Source organism: Medicago truncatula, chromosome 1 (assembly GCF_003473485.1).
Source record: "Medicago truncatula cultivar Jemalong A17 chromosome 1, MtrunA17r5.0-ANR, whole genome shotgun sequence".
Lineage (NCBI taxonomy): Eukaryota > Viridiplantae > Streptophyta > Magnoliopsida > Fabales > Fabaceae > Medicago > Medicago truncatula.
In genome coordinates, this window is record NC_053042.1 from 8,999,992 (window position 1) to 9,020,606 (window position 20,615).

At 31.7% G+C, this 20,615-nt stretch overlaps 3 protein-coding genes and 1 pseudogene across 3 annotated transcripts; 2 read left to right on the forward strand and 2 right to left on the reverse strand.

Annotated features, from left to right (window-relative positions):
• Positions 1–15: 15 nt before the first annotated feature.
• On the forward strand, positions 16–2,096 carry LOC25482267 (rust resistance kinase Lr10). The gene is made up of 2 exons (XM_013610817.3): positions 16–701; positions 794–2,096. The coding sequence occupies exons 1-2, from the start codon at positions 92–94 to the stop codon at positions 1,909–1,911; spliced, it is 1,728 nt and encodes a 575-aa protein (XP_013466271.1). The 5' UTR covers positions 16–91; the 3' UTR covers positions 1,912–2,096.
• A 3,587-nt stretch (positions 2,097–5,683) lies between these two features.
• On the reverse strand, positions 5,684–11,031 carry LOC25482268 (L-type lectin-domain containing receptor kinase IX.2). Its single transcript, XM_013610818.3, has 4 exons — positions 9,948–11,031; positions 9,515–9,556; positions 7,331–7,354; positions 5,684–7,216 (listed from the first exon to the last, which is right to left on the reverse strand). Exons 1-4 carry the CDS (start codon positions 10,993–10,995, stop codon positions 5,958–5,960), a joined length of 2,373 nt encoding a protein of 790 aa, XP_013466272.2. The 5' UTR covers positions 10,996–11,031; the 3' UTR covers positions 5,684–5,957.
• Positions 11,032–12,383: 1,352 nt separating this feature from the next.
• Positions 12,384–14,518, forward strand: LOC25482269 (rust resistance kinase Lr10-like; annotated as a pseudogene).
• A 1,043-nt stretch (positions 14,519–15,561) lies between these two features.
• On the reverse strand, positions 15,562–20,519 carry LOC25482270 (LEAF RUST 10 DISEASE-RESISTANCE LOCUS RECEPTOR-LIKE PROTEIN KINASE-like 2.4). Its single transcript, XM_013610820.3, has 4 exons — positions 19,580–20,519; positions 18,906–18,938; positions 17,257–17,280; positions 15,562–17,132 (listed from the first exon to the last, which is right to left on the reverse strand). Exons 1-4 carry the CDS (start codon positions 20,433–20,435, stop codon positions 15,874–15,876), a joined length of 2,172 nt encoding a protein of 723 aa, XP_013466274.1. The 5' UTR covers positions 20,436–20,519; the 3' UTR covers positions 15,562–15,873.
• Between the last annotated feature and the right edge of the window lie 96 nt (positions 20,520–20,615).

The window sequence follows — 20,615 nt, forward strand, 5'->3', positions numbered from 1 at the left end:
CAACTTTAAATGCATAAACTTTTCTTTTCAGAGAGCTGGCTATATGCCATATATGAAATTATACAAGTTTGAATTGTGATTTTCCTGCAACATGTCACTCACAATATTAGCATTGCTTCTGCTGCTATCAATGAACCTTGTAAATGGTCAGAACAATAATAACTCGTCCGTTGAATGCCCCTTTCGTTTATCTTGTTCAAGCAACAAGCAACAATACCTTGAGTTTCCCTCAAAACCTGTATCAAAAAAATTCCTTATCAGAGACATAGATTGCAAATTGAAACACTTAGTCCTATCTGACCCACAAAACTGTCTTCCTAGTCTCTTTTTAACAAACAATTTTTCATTATTTTATCCTTTTCAATCAGATTTTTCCTACAACAACATTACTTTCTTTAATTGCTCTTCAGTTGGAGTACACCATCTGAAAAGCTGGGACCAAAGAAACCCTGATGTTCAAGACATGCTGTCTTGTCCGATTTATGCTACCGATTCTACTGAAAGTGTCGTCGAATTGGACTTATTAAGCTGCACAAGAATGTTCAATAAAGTTTTGCCAGTAACAGCAAGTTATTATATAAGGTATAATGCGCTCAGCTTGAGTTGGTCAGAAACAGCTTTTCCTAGTCAATGTTTAGAATATGATCAGATACACAACAAATCAAAGAAGAACCTCACATCCATTATTTTAGTAACAACAGGTGAATAGGATAGATTATATATACCTTCAGTTCTATTAATTCCATATGTTATTATTTCCGTTTTTTCCATTCATTAAGTGTTGAATTTGCAGGAGCAATTGTTGGTTCAACTATGCTGGTTGTTTTGATTGGTGTTTTTATTCGAGTTTATGTCCATTTTAGGACGAAAGGGGAAGATCAAATGAGACTTGAAAACTTTTTGAAGGATTATGAAGCGTCAAAGCCAACTAGATTTTCTTATGCAGATATCAAGAGAATTACGGATCAGTTCAAAGAAAAGCTAGGCGAAGGAGCTCATGGAGCTGTCTATAAAGGTAAATTATCGAATCAAATTATGGTTGCTGTGAAGATGCTTAGTAATACAGAGGGAGATGGGAGTGAGTTCATAAATGAGGTGGGAACTATGGGAAAAATCCATCATGTTAATGTTGTTCGGTTGCTTGGCTTTTGTGCCGATGGATTTTATCGTGCTCTGGTTTATGACTTTTTCCCGAATGGTTCGTTGCAAAACTTCATTTCTTCACCCGACAACAAGGATGTTTTCCTTGGTTGGGACTTATTGCAACAAATTGCTCTAGGCATTGCCAATGGGATTGAGTATCTTCACCAAGGTTGTGATCATAGAATTCTTCACTTTGATATCAATCCCCACAATGTCTTGTTAGATGACAATTTCATTCCAAAAATATCGGACTTCGGTTTAGCGAAGCTGTGCTCTAAAAATCATAGCACTGTATCGATGACTGCAGCCAGGGGAACATTAGGTTACATGGCACCTGAAGTTTTTTCTCGAAACTTTGGGAATGTCTCTTATAAGTCTGATATATACAGCTACGGTATGTTGTTGCTAGAGATGGTTGGAGGAAGAAAGAATACTAAAACAACTACTGGTGGCGAAGAAAATTTCCAAGTTCTGTATCCAGATTGGATCCATGGTTTACTTGAAGGTGGAGACGTATATATCCCAATTGATGAAGAGGGAGATTGTAGAATTGCAAAAAAACTAGCAATTGTCGGACTTTGGTGCATTCAGTGGCACTCCGTGCATCGGCCGTCCATGAAAACTGTGGTGCAGATGCTTCAAGGAGAGGGAGACAAATTAAAAGTTCCCACCAATCCTTTCAATGCTTCAGTATCAACTAATAGAACTGTAAATACTGTTCCAGGATGTCTGAATGTAGAACTAGATGTCATTCAAGAATTAGACTAGATTATAGAATTAATATGGCAACTTGAATGTTGTAAAGATATAATGGCCAATTCAGCAATATACTGTTAAAATTGAAGTAGTGTAGAGTTGAATGTCTTGGAAGTAAAATGTCTTTGGATTAATATAGTTTATTTTTTATTTTTTAAAATTAAAAATATTTGTACCCATTAGTTCTTTTGATTGAATTTTATGTATCAGATATGTTAATCTCCATGAATTTTCTTATTCTAAAAATTAAAGAAGGATAAATTATGGCACTTTTATTTTTGCAAGTTTGGATATTTATGAAGGTAGGTGTTGGTGTCATGGATAGAAGGACCACATGTGAGAGAGAATTACTTGTGCCAATTACAACCATTATTAATTGTATGAAAATGGGGTCAGATTGTGATGAGTCTGTCTTTGTATGAGAGATCATGATGTTGATCCAATTAATCTAATTACTCGAATTTTCTCTCTTAAAAGGTGAATAAGTGAAGAGTTCGAAGTTCAAACCTCAGAACTTACATATATTATACAATATTCCTATCAACTGAGCTATATTCACCTGGACAATAAGTTTTACAATCTTTAGAATTTGTGAAATCCTTGTCTTTAGACTGTTTTGGTGTTGTTCCATCCTCAGTATGTATCTTTCTTTGCGTGCCTAGTCTGTCTTATGTTTGGAGTTTTGCTTTTAATATAATTTAGCCGTTTTAAAATTAAACCTCTCAAGCCTACTTCTCCTACAAAGTTTATCTTTAATTCTTCGATCATGTGATTACTAAGTAGTCTCAACAAATTCAAAGAAAAACTTGTTGCAAAAGATTCTGTCGAATTTGTTGAGACTATTCTCTCTTTAGCCCGAGTTAACAAGGCTTCTAAATGAACCTTAGTTGGATCTTTATAATATTCGCATACCACAAAGCTTTGTTCTCGACATGCATCAAATACCGATGGGTTGTAGATTCAAACACTCATTAAGTAAACATTTTTAGTCTATAAAAACATTCTTTGTTGAATTGTCGTTTTTTATAGACTTAAAAATGTTTACTTAGTCTATATAAAACGACTTAATAACTATGATTGGTAGTGTTGTAAAAAAACTATGATTGGTAGTATAAATAAATTTCATGATTGCATAATATTTTATTTTAGGGTTAATAGGTCTTTACCCCCTGTAATATAAGGCACTTTTGATTTTGCCCCCTGTAATTTTTTTTTTTTTAGATTCCGTTCTTGTAAAATGAAGATTCTTCACAACTACCCCCTAAGCCCATTGACTCAGCAAAATCTCTAAGGTGGCACTTACGTGGCTTTTTCTTTTTATTTTTCATTTTTTTTTGCTTGCCATGCGTACAAAATAGTTTACACATCATTTATATTTAAAAAAATAAAAAAAACGAAAATATTTTTTAAAAAAAATCTGAAAATTAATATTCAAAATTTGAAATTATTTTTTTTCTAAATTAAAAAAATCGAAAAAAAAGTTTTTTTTTTCAAAAATTATAAAACATTCAGATTCTTTTACAAATAAAAAAGTATTTTAATTTTTTCTAAAAAACAAATTCTGGAAAATATTTAATTTTTAAAAATCTGGATATAAATGTTTTTAAATTCCAATTATATAATCTGAAAAAAAAATCTACTTTATTTAAATTTTTAAAATCTTAACTTCAGATTTTTATTGAAAATTTCAAATTTAGAAAAAATTCATATTTTTTTTATAAAATTTTGAAATATTGTTCCAGAATTTAAATCAAAATCAAAATCTTAATTTCAGTTTTTTTTCAAAAGATTTAAATTTAGAAATGAATTCAGATTTTTTTCTACAGTTTTATTTCTGAATTTTTATGAAATATTTTTCAAAAATAAAAAAAAATCAAATTGTTTTCGGAATTAGGAATATTTAAAAAATATTATGGAAATTAATTTTCAAAATAAAAAAATTAGACAATATTATATTTTTCGAAGTTTTTTTATTCTAATTTATATTTGGATATTTTAGAATCTTTTACATAATTATTTTATAATTTTTTGAAATATATTAATTTTGAGATTTTTTAACAATTTTTTTCTAAACTAAAAGAATTATTTTTTTCCTAATTAATTCATATTTTGTAATTTTTCATAATTATCTTGAAATATTGTTCCAGAATTTAAATCAAAATCATAATCTCAGTTTTTTTTTCAAAAAATTTAATATTCTGGAAAATAATATATATTTTTCTGAAAAAAAATTAAAAAAGAAAAATCTGGAAAAAAAATTATTTGAAAAAGGTTGTTTAGACTTTTTATTCCATAATTTTTATATTGAAAAGAAATCTGAACTTTTTTAATTTCAAATATATTTTCTATTTTTTTATTTAGAAAATTAAGTTCCAGTTTTTTTTATTTTTTGAGAAAAAAAATCTGAACTTTTTATTTTGAAAATTATTTTTTTCGATTTTTAAAAATTTTCGAAAATTAATTTTCAGATTTTTTTAATTATATTTTATTTTTTTGGGTTTTTTTAATTAAATATGATGTGTTAAATGAATTATACATGTGGCCAATGAAAAAATAATGAAAAATAAAAAAGAAATTGCCACATCAGCGCCACGTAAGAGATTCTGCTGAGTCATAGGGGTCAGGGGGCAATCCTGAAGAATCTTTATTTTACAAGGACGAAATCTAATTTTTTTTTTTACAGGGGACAAAACCAAAAGTACCTTATATTACAGGGGGTAAAACTCTATTAACCCTTTATTTTAGAGAATTGCCTATAACACTACTAGCGATGAAATTGATCTCAGTGATTGAATTAGAAAATGATTTAAAATAGTACTTAAACCATAGCTGAAAACTCAAACGCCTGATTTTCGTCTCCAATGTATGATTTTGTTGTCAATTTCAAAATAATAATATTTTCTTTAAATCAAGCTATAGGAAAATATTTTTGTAACAATTTACCTCATTGGAGTTGATCCAAATGGTGTACCTATAATTGATACTGCAACAATTTTTTTTTTTGGAAGCTAAAATATTATACTAAAGGAATATATTTCTTCATTGTGCTTTAGGACCTTAAAAACAATCTTCCATGGTGTATATGTGTCCAGAGATTGCTATGTTTCTCGAGAGATATCCTCACGAAGTTATCACGAATTAGTTACCGAACACTATCTTACATAAAACACATATCCATTAACACCTGTTTTCCCGGCCAGCAACACCAAAGTCACTTTACTCAACATACCAAATCTCAAACTACACGAATTCACCCGTGTTTTCAGTTAAGCATCACTTTTAATTAGCTAAAACATTTCGGAAATATGATGTAGGAGGACTTCCTTAGTAATTTTAAAGTATTTTATTTTAGTCAAATCTTAGTGATTTTCTAGAACTTTCTATTATTATTTTGTTTTGTTTTATTTTGGCCCACGAGTTTGTTATTTCTTTCACTATATAAGCAGAATTATGCAGCCGAGACACACTTTTTTATCATTAATAATATTCGAGATTTTCTCTCAATTTCTGGTGGATTCCGGAACCCTTATATTGATAGGTTTGTCGCTTGCAACCCTATTTTCACAAGTTTATCGCTTGCAAACTTGTTTTTTTCAATCTAGGTTTAGCGCTTGCTAACCCTACGCTTCCGTACTGCGTCAAAATATCTCTTAACTATGATTGGTCGTATAAATAAATTTATGTTTGCATCCATTTTTATTCATTACTACAAGAAAAAATTGCCTTGAGAGACTGATAATTCTGTCGCTAAAGGAAACATTGTTGGCTTCATGGGTTGCATGGATAACTTAAAGGAAACATTGTTACAAAGGGATACTTTGGTGTAGCCGTAATTACATAAAACAAACATGCCTATTTGGACCTGATACAAATGATGTACATATGATTGCTACTGCAACTACCTTTCTGTTTATTGCTTAGTATCACTTGGAAAAAAATGGTTTGTGTTCACTATTGGAAGTGACAACAAATTAAGAAATAACACATGCAATTTTTTATGATTAATTTAAAATTTAGATGATTAATTAATGAAAATAAAAAACCAAATCACAAGTATTTTATAGTAAAGGATCTTCTACGGTTTCTTCAATAAAACTAATTGAACCGGTGACATCATCATCCCATAAAGATTCAGTAGAGCTAACTCCATTATCTTGAATAATTTCAGTTGGATATGGAGAAGGCTTTGGAGGAATTTCAATGTCTTCAATATCTCCTTCAAGCATTTCTATTACTCTGTCCATTGAAGGACGATCAATAGGGTTCAATTGTATACACCACAGAGCAATTATGAACATCTTCTTCACATTTTTCTTTTCCTCATCGGTAGCTTCTCCAGATATATCTATCTCCCTTTCTTCCATCAATTCATTGTAAATCCAATAGGGAAAGAAAATTTGGCTTGAATCATCTGCATTTGAGTTCAAATTTCTTCTCCTGTTTGCTATTTCCATTAAGAGCATTCCAAAGCTATACACATCGGCCTTATAGGAAACTTTACCAATATTTTTGTAGAACAATTCTGGTGCCATGTAACCAATTGTTCCTCTTGCAGCAGTCAAAGTTACAATGCTATTGTCAACTGGATAAAGTTTTGCAAGACCAAAGTCTGATACTTTGGCGATGAAGTCCTGGTCAAGAAGTATGTTATGAGGCTTGATATCGAAATGTAAAATTTGCATGTCACAACCTTGATGCAAATAAGCAATTCCACGTGCAACTCCAAGAGATATCTCGTACATTTGCTTATAAGTTAAGGAAATATGGTCTTCTCTAGAGGAAATATATCTATCAAGAGAGCCATTGGGCATGAAATCATAAACAAGAGCACGTTTTGATTTCTCAACACAAAATCCAACAAGTCGCACCACATTGGTGTGATGTATTTTTCCTATAGTTGCAACTTCACTAATGAAATCTTGTCCATTTCCATTACCCTTAAGTTTGCCCAACATCTTTATGGCTACCAAAGGCCCACTACGAAGCTTTCCCTTATAAACCTTACCATATCCTCCTTCACCCAACTTTTCCTTAAAGCTTCTAGTCATCTGTTTTATCTCTTTGTATGAATACCTAATTGGCATGAGGGAATTTCCTTGAAGAAAATCTTCGATGTTTTCATACATTGATGTATGCCTTGAACGATATGTATGTATGAGTTTTCCAAAGAGAGCTATGAGACCCAACATAAATCTAATCAAAATATATGATGACAAGATATACCTTCCAATTATTTTTCCTATGTCAATACCAATCTTAGATTCAGAAACACCCTGAGCTCCATCGTATATTTTCACACCTATTGCATGTGTTAGTCCTGAAATATATTATATATATAATATGATTGCAATATGTTAACATTATTAAACAATAAAATGATATAATATTCAAATGACTTATCCAAAAAAAATCTGTGAACATAAGAATTTACCTCTGGCAATTCCGTACATAATACCTGCGAGAAATTTTAATGAAGTCAATTAACAAATGAAAGAGATGTCTTAGAAGAATACAAATTGACACACAAAGGGTAAGTAACTAGAATTCATTACTTATTTAGGTGTTGAAGCTTTTTGAATGGAAAAATAAATTTATAAAAACATAATACAATGGATACTCAAACTCAAAATCAAACTTAACACAAAAGAAGACATAATTAAAAAAAACAACAACAAAGCAATCAATTACTAAAGACAAAATTACTACACCAATTTTGAAAATAATCCAACCAACACTTGAGACAAAAGGGAAACAAGCGAAACCTAATAAAAATAAAAAGAAAGAAACTTATCCAAGCTTTTGGATGTCTCACCAACACATATCATCTATTCTTTGTTAGTTACTCCACTCATCATGAGTAAATAAACTCTCTTTGTGATATGGCTCAGGGACAAAAGAAAAGGTAGAGAAAATAGAGAAACACTCTAATATTTTCAAAGAAAAGTTATATTACTTGAATGATTCAATGCTTGATTCTTGCAAAACACTTAGTGGTGAGCCTTATTTATACTACTCTAGGAAGGTTCTACATTACAAACTAGAATTATCTAGAAACATTGATTACAAAGAAAGGCCTAGAAACATGGATACTCTAGTTCATATGACTAGAAGGATCTAGAAACATTAAGATTTTCCTAGTGCTTTATTTTATTTAGTAGAGTGTCTAATAGCTTCCTTATTATTCCATAGTATTTTAGAGACTTCCATATTTTTCTTTAGTTTTTTAGAAATTTCCATATTATTCTTCATCATGATAAGTATTAGATGTAAGTAGCTATGATTTTATTGTATTATTCTTAATCTAACTGGTTGTATATGATCTATGCATTCTATATCATATTTGGTTTAAATATGTTTTTAATGCTTTTGTCGATGTGCAATCCAAAAACGATATTTTGATTTAGCAAGTGTGATACAACGACTTGTTACTTAAGGGAGTTGGTTCAAATCATGTATAAATACTAATTGCCAGACATAGGGTTAAGTTTATATTCATATTCAAATTGTCCGATCATATGCCATCGAATCAATATGTTATTTTGCTCAGCATCCAAAGTTGATTGATACAATGTATTTCACGTTATTTTCCAGACATGGAAACATAAGATAAGGGATACATGGAGTATATTTTAATCATAGAAAGTATACAATCAATTAAGATGAATCATAAACTACCACATTCAAATCCATGCAAAACTTTCTCCATTCTGCTAAGCTCTGACTTATCACTATGTTAACAAACCATTTTCATCAAGAGTAGTGATATTTGAACAACCATTTGTGACAATTTCTATGACAACTTTCTTTTTCTCTTTTCTTATTGGTCAAAAACAATATATATATATATATATATATATATATAGAGAGAGAGAGAGAGAGAGAGAGAGAGAGAGAGAGAGAGAGAGAGAGAGAGAGAGAGAGAATAAGAACATTATTTAAGTATGAGAGAAATAGTTGTCAAAAAGTTGTCACAAAATAGTTGTACAAATATAATTTCTCTTTGATTAAAACATGATTAGAAGCCATTTTCATTACTGATGTTCAACAATTTTATGGGATTATTGGGATAGGTCGCAAAATTTTATTTTTTCAACTAATTTGGTTCACTACCATTTGGATTAATGGGATAGGTCGCAAAATTTTATTTTTTCAACAGAGATTAATGTTGATTTCATTATTGATCAACTTAAAATTTATGTTTGGTGGTGGTTCAAAGTGAAGGATAAAGAATTGTACATGACTTGAATCTTTGGGTTTTCTATATAACTAGGAAGTTTTCTTTCCTAGGCTGGTTTGATGTTGATTTCTTGTCAACTATTGTTGTAATTCTTTTCTCTCTATGTTGATTATTATTATAATGGTGGACAAGTATGGATCATCATTCCTAAAAGGTTTTGAACGGCGGCGAGTACTATAGAAAATTATAATATCAAAGAGAAATCAAAACCTTAACACGATGACAGTCTAGTAGACACTCCATTTTAGTTATGGTGTGATTGATTGTAAGCCACCGGATTAAAAAGTTGGATGGAATGTGTTAAAAAGTTAAAACATTTAGTATTTGAAACAAAGTGTGTAGAATTAAAGAAGTTATAGAGGAAACATTTCTCCTTACCTTCGACAAACATTCGCAGCTTCGATGGAGGTCCTAAATCTCCTAAAATTTAAATAAAGAAGTTAGCCGACTTAACTCTCAAAGTTGGTATGTGTGCACAGACATCTATGTTAACAACATTTTCTTTTCATCACTCTCTCCAACACTCACTTTTTATATTGGATTAAATAAATATGAGTCCTACATTTTGGACATGCAACTCACATAAAGTGGTGAAATATACATTGATTTAATCCAGCTATTAAGTGAGTGTTGAAAAGAGAATGTTGTTAACATTTCTTATATATAAATTTTTTGGCCAAAAATCAACCACGTTGCGGTAAAAAAGATGGTTTGGGACCAAAGTTGTGGATACTTGAGGACCGAAAATTTCGATTTTAAAACAAGAAACAAGAGCGCAATTAAGTAGACGAAAATGTAAAGTTGAACTTACCAAATAGGTAAGGTGGACAACCGACGTGAAATCCCAATGTTGTTATACATGGGCTTGACGGATCATTGCATTCAAGGCTCCAAGTGGTTTCTCTCAAATAGCAATCTCGGACTCCGCAATGATCTTCACAAGCACCAGTCATCCAAGAAACTTCAAAACCACTCACCAACATCCTATGAATTTCACTGTAATCAAACATTTGATTCGGAACCTTCCATTTATTTTTATAATAACTTGGGTAACTTTTGTCCATGTACGAAAACTTTCCATCGGGAGTATTCCACTCCTTAGAGCTATAATTATAACGGAAAAAGGATATCGGCGTAACAACCTCCACGTGACAGTCATCATCTTTATAGTCTCTAACCTTCAAATCCCCGGCAATAGCATAAACATGGCCACCTTGAGAATTCGACTTGTTCATGCAAGCAGCTGCATCCGCATACACCGGATCATCCCTCACAGGACTGCTACAATTCATGTAAATTACGTGCTGGAACATTTGTAATGTTGTAGGATATTTAAGAATTTCCAAAGTAAGAGCTTCTGCATTTTCATATATAGTAGTATCAACTATTCTTCTCTGGTAAGTTTGATATGGATCAACAGAATCGTAGATATAAGAGCTGCTGAAATTATAATTGTATAAGTAATAGTGAGGAATGGTGGAGCAATCACCCTCTTCAATTCCGGGATCAACTAACCGAATTGTGTAGTTATTGTAGTTGATTGATTTCACATAGTATTTACCCGACAACAGAGTTAACATTGTGATGTTGTTTTCGCAGGATAACTCATACCTTGGATCACCACATGATGTTGGATCATCCTTAAGTCGAAATGGATGTGTTATGTTTGTGATTTTGCCGCATGAAGAAGGTGGACAGAATGTTTGGTTACTAGTATTTGTAATTGCATCACATGTTTGATGATGATGCAGTAGTAGCACTCCTACCATAATTTGGATTAAGAATAAGAATGATTTTTCTTTGCACATGATTGATGGTGAAAACTGGTTTTCACTTTGCATTCGTATAAAATGGAACATAATTGTATCTAAGACAAAGACTGTCTTTCTCAAATGTCAGAAGTCTTTTAGCCATCGTTCTTGACTTTCATTGATACATTATATTCCAACTAACACTATTTTTATTGGATATTATTCAAACACGACTTAGGTACTACAATTTGTGGCATGATTAATTGAGATTCAACTATTATGGTTTGGTCAATCCAAAAAGACTTTTCAACTTCGTATATCTATAGTCAATACTACTCCTTACGTCTTCAAATAAATTTCTTATAAGGTTGACTTGTATGTTGCACACATGTCAGGTCACATATTGCATATTTAATATCTTTAAATATGTATTAGCAATATTTATAAAATCTGATATTTTAAAAAAATATTTATCGAGACAAATTCAATATTTTATACACTACTATTTGTCTTTATAAAATGGTGAAAATGTCTTTATAAAATATAAAAAAATATAATCAAAATATGTTATGTGTATAATGTTTATAGTTAAATTGAATCACTTATTTTGAGACGGATGAAGTATATATAAAGAGAATAGAAGATCGTGGGATGATCTTTGTATAATTCAAATTATTCCCTGAATTCATTTTTCCTATAACAATGTTATATCGTTCATGACATTAAAAAGAATATTCATATTATATTTATTATATTGTTGGTGTCATTGAAAAAACTTATATAATATGTTGGGTTCATTATAATTTGAAAGGGACAAACATCTATTTACAAATGTTAGCAAAATTCTTTCAAAAAATGTAAGCGAAATAACAATATATTTATCTCTCTTTCTCTCTCTTGTCTCCTTTTCAAACCCTAACTATCACCACCTTTATCCTTCTAATCTACCAAATAAGGGTGATTTAGGGTCAATTTTGACCCAAAATCATCCCACTGAAGGGTCAATTTTGATTCCAAATCACCTCATTCGATTTGTTTTTCATCTTTTTTAGTTAAATAAGTGATTTTCATATTCGTCATCTTTGCAGGAATTTGTTTGTTTTAATTTCCCATCTTTGGGCGGTGTATTTTTGATTTCTTGTCTTAATGCGGTGTTTATTTGATTCAAATTGAAAGATTAGTTTGAGCAAAGGTAGATTCAATCAATGACTTTGGCGTCGTCAACGTTGGATACACGAACACTTGAATATAGTCATATTTATAGGCATAATTACTCTGTCGTTTTATGCTATTGACATGGATGATATTAGTTTATAGGCATAGTGTATCGTTATACTCTAATAATTTGAATGAAAATCTGTGGAATTTTTTTTTAGTGAAATAAAAATAGTAGTAAGGTAGTTGAGTGGTTGTCTTTCTTTTCTGCTAGTATAGAATAAAGGGGTTGAATGGTTCTATTTTGAATTTTCTTCGGTCCCCTTATTTTTTCACTTTAGATGACGTATGTATATTATTTTCTCCAACCTAGAATATTTCTTAATCTATATTTTCTTGCAGCATTATTTTCAACTTTAAATGCATATTCTTTTCATTTCAGAGAGCTGGCTATGCATATTCCCTTCATCATGTCACTCACAATATTAGCATTGCTAATGCTGCTATCAGTAAACCTTGTAAATGGCCAGAACAATGATAACTCGTCTGTCGAATGCCCCTTTCATCTATCTTGTTCGCGTTACAAGAATCAATACCTTGAATTTCCCTCAAAGCCAGTGTCAAAAAAATTCCTTGTCAGAGACATAGATTGCAAATTGAAAAATTTAGTCTTATCTGACTCACAAAACTGTCTTCCCAGGTTCTTTTTAACAAACAATTTTTCATTATTTTATCCTTTTCAATCAGATTCTTCCAACGCCAACATTACTTTCTTTAATTGCTCTTCAGTTGGAGTACACCATCTGAAAAGCTGGGACCAAAGAAACCCTGGTGTGCAAGACATGCTGTCTTGTCCGATTTATGCTACCGATTCTACCGATAGTGCCGTCGAATTGGACTTATTAAGCTGCACAAGAATGTTTGATAAAGTTTTGCCAGCATCAGCACGTTTTGATATAATGTATAACACTGTCAGCTTGATTTGGTCAGAAAAAACATTTCCTAGTCAATGTTTAGAATATGATCAGATACACAACAAATCAAAGAAGAACCTCACATCCATTATTTTAGTAACAACAGGTGAATAGAATATATTATATATACCTTCAATTCTCTTTCTATTCCATATATTATTATTTCCGTTTTTTTCCTTTCATTAACTGTTGAATTCGCAGGAGCAATTGTTGGTTCAACTATGCTGGTTGTTTTGATTGGTGTTTTCATTTGAGTTTATGTCCATTTTAGGACGAAAGGGGAAAATCAAACGAGACTTGAAAACTTTTTGAAGGATTACGAAGCGTCAAAGCCAACAAGATTTTCTTATGCAGATATCAAGAGAATTACAGATCAATTCAAAGAAAAGCTAGGGGAAGGAGCTCATGGAGCTGTCTATAAAGGTAAATTATCGAGTCAAATTCTTGTTGCCGTGAAGATGCTTAGTAATACCGAGGGAGATGGGAGAGAGTTCATAAATGAAGTGGGAACTATGGGAAAAATTCATCATGTTAATGTTGTCCGGTTGCTTGGCTTTTGTGCCGATGGATTTTATCGTGCTTTGGTTTATGACTTTTTCCCAAATGGTTCATTGCAAAATTTCATTTCTTCACCTGACAACAAGGATGTTTTCCTTGGTTGGGACTTATTGCAACAAATTGCTCTTGGCATTGCCAATGGGATTGAGTATCTTCACCAAGGCTGTGATCATAGAATTCTTCACTTCGATATCAATCCACATAATGTATTATTAGATGACAATTTCGTTCCAAAAATATCAGACTTCGGTTTAGCTAAGCTGTGCTCCAAAAATCAAAGTACAGTATCAATGACCGCAGCCAGGGGAACTTTAGGGTACATGGCACCTGAAGTTTTTTCTCGAAACTTTGGGAATGTCTCTTATAAGTCTGATATATACAGCTACGGTATGTTGCTGCTGGAGATGGTTGGAGGAAGAAAGAATACTAAGACAGTCACAGGTGAAGAAAATTTTCAAGTATTGTATCCAGATTGGATCCATGGTTTATTTGAAGGTGGAGACGTATATATCCCAATTGATGAAGAGGGAGATTTTAGAATTGCAAAGAAACTAGCGATTGTCGGACTTTGGTGCATTCAGTGGCACTCCGTGCATCGACCGTCCATGAAATCTGTGGTTCAGATGCTTCAAGGAGAGGGAGACAAATTAAAAGTTCCCACCAATCCTTTCAATGCTTCATCATCAACTAATAGAACTGTAAATACTGTTGCCGGATGTTTGAATTCAGAACTAGATGTTATTCAGGAATTAGACTAGATTATTGAAACTTGAATGTTGTAAGAAGACACAATCCCAAAAATTAGAGTAAAGAAATAATGGCCAACTCAGTATACATACTGTTAAACTTGAAGTAGTGCTGAGTTGAATGTGTTGAAAGTGTAATGTCTCTCGATCAATATAGTTTAGTTTTTTTTTTATTAAATAAAAATATTTTGCACCCAATAGTTCATTTGATTGAATTTTAAGTATCACCTTTGTTTGAACCATTAAAAAAAAAAGTATCACCTTTAATTTGTTGGTTTCCATGAATTATTTTAGTCTAAAAACTGAAAAAAGAGAAATTATTATTAATAACGGTGACATAATTAATATGCCACTTTTGTTTTTGCAAGTTTGGATATTTATGAAGGTAGGTGTTGGTGTGATGGATAGAAGGACCACTTACGTGTGCCAATTACAACCATTATTGTATAAAAAAGGGGTAAGATTGTGATGAGTTTGTCTTTGTATGGGAGAGCATGATGTTGATCCAATGTCATTTATCATTCTATTAAATATCGGTTCCATTTTGTTAATAGAAAAATATAGTTTTCTCTTGTCGAAGTTGCCTCTCTATATATATTAGTACCAGTCTTGATTCAATTTATTATTTGTTACTGCTTTTCAAGATACAAACAAAGAAAAATACTTTTACTTTGGATTGGTGTATTTTCCACCATAAAATTTTACCATTTTCCATTTTATTGTTTGTTTCTTCTCTTCTGCAAATGTAAACTATTCTTGGATATTCAGCTAGGTATGTATCCATGTCACTTCTTAGTTGTCTCTGTATAAAATCTTGTCTATTTTCTAATTTTTAAAATTTTCTTTCTTTAATTGCAGAATTATCCTTTACATTGACAATTAGTTTTAAGGGAATTACAACAGTCACTACTAGAAAAAGCAAAATTAGCGAGGGAAATTAGTGACGGAAAAAATGAAATTTCTCACAAATTCCTTGATCGTAAAATTTAGCGACGGAATTAGAGAGGAATTTTACGTTTTCCCTCACTAATTTTTGTTTTTTTAGTAGTGAGTCAAAGATGAAGTCACTCCTCTGTAAATAATAATATGTTCTTTATTCCGAAACAATTGACCTCATTGGAGTTGATCCAAATGGTGTACCTATAATTGGTACTGCAGCAAACTTTTTTTTAGAAACTAAAATATTATACTAAATAGAAAGCAAAACCTATTCTGAGTACAAGATAATAGCTCTCATGAAGAGTCAAAGTAAAATAATAAACAAAAACTGCCAAAGAAAAGCATCAAATGGCTAAAAGGCCAACACAACTAAGCGGATAGAGCCACCAAAGATTCAAGTCATAGTGAATCTTATAAAGGATAAAAAGATTTATGTCCACAATTAGAAATGAGTAGTCAAGTGACAACAAATAAGATATATTTCCTAAATAGGAAAAACAAATAAGATATATAGTTTAAAAGGATCAAAATATTTCACTAAAAATGTGAAATTTAAATGCTGAATAAAAATAAGAGACCAATCGCTAGTAATCATTATCATAAGTAGTTTAGTACTATAGTAAAGGATGCTCCATAGTTTCCTCAAGAAAACTAATTGAGCCGGTGACATCATCATCTGATAATGATTCATTAGAGCTAACTCCATTATCTTGAATAATTTCAGTTGGATATGGAGAAGGTTTTGGAGGAATTTTAATGTCTTTAATATCTACTTCAAGCATTTCTATTACTTTGTCCATTGAAGGACGGTCATTGGGCTTCAATTGTATACACCACAAAGCAACTATGAACATTTTCTTCACATTTTTTTTTTCCTCATCCGTAACTTCTCCCAATATTTCTATCTCCCTTTCTTCAACCAATTCATTGTAAATCCAATAGGGAAAGAAAATTTGGCTTGAATCATCTGCATTTGAGTTTAAATTTCTTCTCCTGTTTGCTATTTCCATTAAGAGCATTCCAAAGCTATACACATCGGCTTTATAGGAAACTTTACCAATATTTTTGTAGAACAATTCTGGTGCCATGTAACCAATTGTACCTCTAGCAGCGGTCATAGTTACAATGCTATTTTCAATAGGATAAAGTTTTGCAAGACCAAAATCTGAAACCTTTGCAATGAAGTCCTGGTCAAGAAGTATGTTATGAGGCTTGATATCAAAATGTAAAATTTGCATGTCACAACCTTGATGCAAATAAGCAATTCCACGTGCAACGGCAAGAGATATCTCATATATTTGTTTATAAGTTAAGGAAATATGATCTTCTCTAGATGATATATATTTATCAAGAGAGCCATTGGGCATGAAATCATAAACAAGAGCTCTTTTTGATCCCTCAACACAAAATCCAATAAGTCGCACCACATTGGTGTGATGTATTCTTCCTATTGTTGCAACTTCATTGATGAAATCTTGCCCATTTCCCTTACCCTTGTGTTTACCCAACATCTTTATGGCTACCGATGGCCCACTGCGTAGCTTTCCCTTATAAACCTTACCATAGCCTCCTTCACCCAACTTGTCCTTAAAACCATTAGTCATTTTCTTTATCTCTGTGTATGAATACCTAATTGGCATGAGGGAGTTCCCTTGAAGAAAATCTTCGATGTTTTCATACATTGATGTATGCCTTATTCGATATTTATGTATCAATTTTGCAAAGAAAACTACAAGACCCAACATAAGTCTCACTAAAATGTACGGGGCCAAAACATATTTTCCAATGGTTGTTCCTATGTCAATACCAAGTTTAGATTGAGAAATACCCCTTGATCCATTGTATATCGTCGCACCAAATGCTTGCATGAATCCTGCAATATTTCATATACAAATGCAATAATACTATAAACATTTAACAATACAATTATATAAGTAATGTTCAAATAACATTGTGAATTTGAAAATGTAGGTATATCTATTAGAGTAAAAAATTACCTCTGGCAATGCCATACATAATACCTGCGAGAAATTTTAAGTGAGTCAATTAACAAATGAAATAGATTGCTTAGAAGAATAAAAACTTACACACAAATGTAACTAGATAGTAACATTACTTAGTTTAGGTGTTAAAGCTTTTTCTAATGACAAATTAAATTCATAGAAAGAGAGTATTGTATATGTTGTCTAACTCAACACAACAGGAAAGAAAAGGAACCAACTCCGGAAGCCAATAAAACCACACAACAATGCAATCTTAAAAAATATTACAACCAATAGAAGAGAAAAAAAGGAAACAAGTGAAGCCTAATAAAAATAGAAAGATACAAACATAGTCTTATTAGAGAAAATTGCAAAGTTCTGTGACTTCCAAATCAAGTAGAAAATTAAGATTAAGCAGAACAATTTCGTTGGTATAGCCAAATCCCACCATAGCCACCTAAAAATTCTATAATAAAATCTGAGGAATAAATTGCAAATACGAAATAAATGTCACGATGACTCATTAGTACAACCGCAAAAGACACATGTAGGTCTACTGACTTGTTGGAAAATCCTGCAATGAAGAAGGTATTTTCTTAGTAACTTTCAAATTACCTTAGAGAAACTGTGTTTTAAGTTGAGAAATAAGTTCTCAAACCTTGACAGGTATCTTCATCAAAGAAAAGTAAATGTTTTGAGATATTTATTTTGCATGAATTTGAGAAAAACCATTTTGTGTCCAAAGCTATTTTGTATTCCACCAAGACCCAAGTCAATTGGTGAGAAGTTTGAGTAACAGTTCTTACATGTTCACCCTGCAAGGATTTTCCCCAACAAGGATACCTAAATACTTGAAAATAACTTAATGAACTTTACATTTAATATATATGTTTTACCATCCTTAGAAATGACCAATTACATTCAAGTTTATCAAACCACTCTTTAAGAAGTTAACCCAAAGGCTCGAGGCAAGTTCAAAATACGAGACAATTGTCTTCATTGTCAAGATATTCTCGACAATCACTTAACCTGTAAAAAGATGTTCATCAGTATACCAAAGATGAGAAACAAGTAGTCTTGAATTTCCCACGGAGTTACCTATAAACCTATTTAGAGAATCTTCCAAACAAACCAACTAACCTAACCCACCAACGACCAGTAAAAAGAAGAAAGAAAAATACGGGCCAGCTTGTTTAAGTTCCCTTTGGAGTAAATGTTCACTTGGATCTAATATCTCCATTTGTTTTCAAGCCAAGCCTCCCAAACACATAGTAAAAAATTCTCCGGTCATACACTTATTTGAAGCCCACCTTAAAAAATAAAGCATTCTTTAATATAATTTTTAGCTAGCTCTATGAATTCATTCACTACTAGCACCCCACAAATTAATTTCCTACCTTTGGTAAATGCATACTAACGAGAGGAGATTAGATGATTGATAATTACAGTCAACCTTCCTGTCAAAACCTTAACCACTAATTTGTACAAACACCAAATAAGAGCGTTGGTACAAATAAACAAGTTACTATTATTATAGACTATCAGACAATTCACTATTATTGATGATAAAGTAAGTTGTACAAATAAACATTCACAGTATTGATGGAGGTCCTTAAAAGAAAGATAAAGAACAAAACAAGTTAAAAGGAAAAAATTCTACTTACCTTCGACAAACATTCGCAGCTTTGACGGAGATCCTAAAGTTAAAATAAAGTAAGTTAGCGAACTTAGCACTCAAAGTTGGAGGATATATATAAAAGACAAAATTACTCCAAAGGTCCTTTATCTTAAATTTGAGGATTTAGGATTTTTATTTTGAATATGAGTTCTTAAACTTGTTCGAAACCAATAACATACCACAAAGATAATAGGTTTTTTTATTTATTTTTATTTGAAAACCCATGATGAAGATGAAGGTCATAATAATTGCAGTTTGTTTGTTTTTGACATATGAAGATGATGAATTGCTTGATGTTTTTTGAGTTTTTTCATTTTTAATAAAAAGTTGTTTTAAATAATACAATTACAATTATTGATGATAATCCTATGTGGTTTGTCATGTCAGCATTTTTTTAATAAAAAATGAAAAATAGAATATTTTATGTACATTTTAAAAGATAAAAGACTTAAATGAGAAAATCAAAAGATAAAGGACCTAACTGTTACAAATAAATAAGATAAAAGACTTTTGGTGTAATTTTGTCTATAAAAAAAAAACAACTGTTTGTGCCGCTTTTTATCTTACAAATGTATTGACACTTGTAAAAGTAGGCTAAAAAATTTTTGGATCTAGAAAATGCTAATAAAAAAGTAAAAAAAAATGTAAAGTTGTTCTTACCACAATCAACATGAAATCCCATTGTGGTTATACAGTAATCACCATGATCGCTGCATCTAAGACTCCAAGTGGTTTCCCTCAAATAGCAAGGTGGTTCTCTACAAAGATCTTCACAAGGACCACTCATCCATGCAACCTCAAATCCACCCAACAACATCGTATGAATTTCATTATACGAAAACTTCTGATAGAAAATGTCCCGTTTATACGAACTATAATCATAACCGAGAAAAGATATCGCGGTAACAGCCGCCACATGGCAATCATGTTTTATGTTTTCAACCTTCAAATCTCCAGCAATGGTATAAACATGGCCACCTTGGGAATTGGACTTGATGCAAGAATCTGCATCCACGTACGCTGGATCATCCAGTATAGGATTGCTGCAATTCATGTAAACTACGTGCTGGAATAGTCGTAATGTTCCAGAAGGTATTCTGTACTGGAAATTTTGATATGGATCCTCGTAGTAAGTATAATTGTAAGAACTTGTGAAATTTGATGAGGTTAGGAAATTCCGGGGAATTGAAGAGCAATCACCTTCTTTTATTCCAGGATCAACTAACCGAATTGTGTAGTTATTGTAGTTGATTGATTTTACATGGTATTTACCAGAAAGCAGCTTTAACATTGTGATGTTTTTTTCGCAGGATAACTCGTACCTCGGATCACCGCAGGTTGCTGGATCATTCTTAAGTCGGAAGGGATACTTTATGTTGCTGATTTTGCCACATGAAGAAGGGGGACAAGTTTTATTAATATTACTATTTGTTGCATCACATGTTTGATGATGATGCAGTAGCATAGCAACAACCATAATTTGGAGGAAACATAAGAATGAGTTTGCTCTGCACATGATTGATTGATGCTGGAAATTGGCTTTCAATCATATGAAATGGGACATCTATGATGTATCTAAGGACAAGATTGTCTTTAACAGTGTTTAAGTCTTTTAGCCATCGTTCTTGACTTTCATTGTTACAAGCATATAAAAATGTTACTTTGTTGACCGGAAATCTATACTTGGTTGATTTTT

Excerpts from the sequence above, each read along its gene's own strand:
- LOC25482270 (XM_013610820.3), bottom strand. The coding sequence starts at position 20,435 with ATGTGCAGAGCAAACTCATTCTTATGTTTCCTCCAAATTATGGTTGTT. Across the intron at positions 18,939-19,579 it reads GGGATTTCATGTTGATTGTG|GATCTCCGTCAAAGCTGCGA; the intron begins GTAAGAACAACT and ends TTTTAACTTTAG. Across the intron at positions 17,281-18,905 it reads GCTGCGAATGTTTGTCGAAG|GTATTATGTATGGCATTGCC; the intron begins GTAAGTAGAATT and ends AATTTCTCGCAG.
- LOC25482268 (XM_013610818.3), bottom strand. The coding sequence starts at position 10,995 with ATGTTCCATTTTATACGAATGCAAAGTGAAAACCAGTTTTCACCATCA. Across the intron at positions 9,557-9,947 it reads TTGTCCACCTTACCTATTTG|GAGATTTAGGACCTCCATCG; the intron begins GTAAGTTCAACT and ends TTTAAATTTTAG. Across the intron at positions 7,217-7,330 it reads TATGTACGGAATTGCCAGAG|GACTAACACATGCAATAGGT; the intron begins GTAAATTCTTAT and ends AATATATTTCAG.
- LOC25482267 (XM_013610817.3), top strand. The coding sequence starts at position 92 with ATGTCACTCACAATATTAGCATTGCTTCTGCTGCTATCAATGAACCTT. Across the intron at positions 702-793 it reads CATTATTTTAGTAACAACAG|GAGCAATTGTTGGTTCAACT; the intron begins GTGAATAGGATA and ends TTGAATTTGCAG.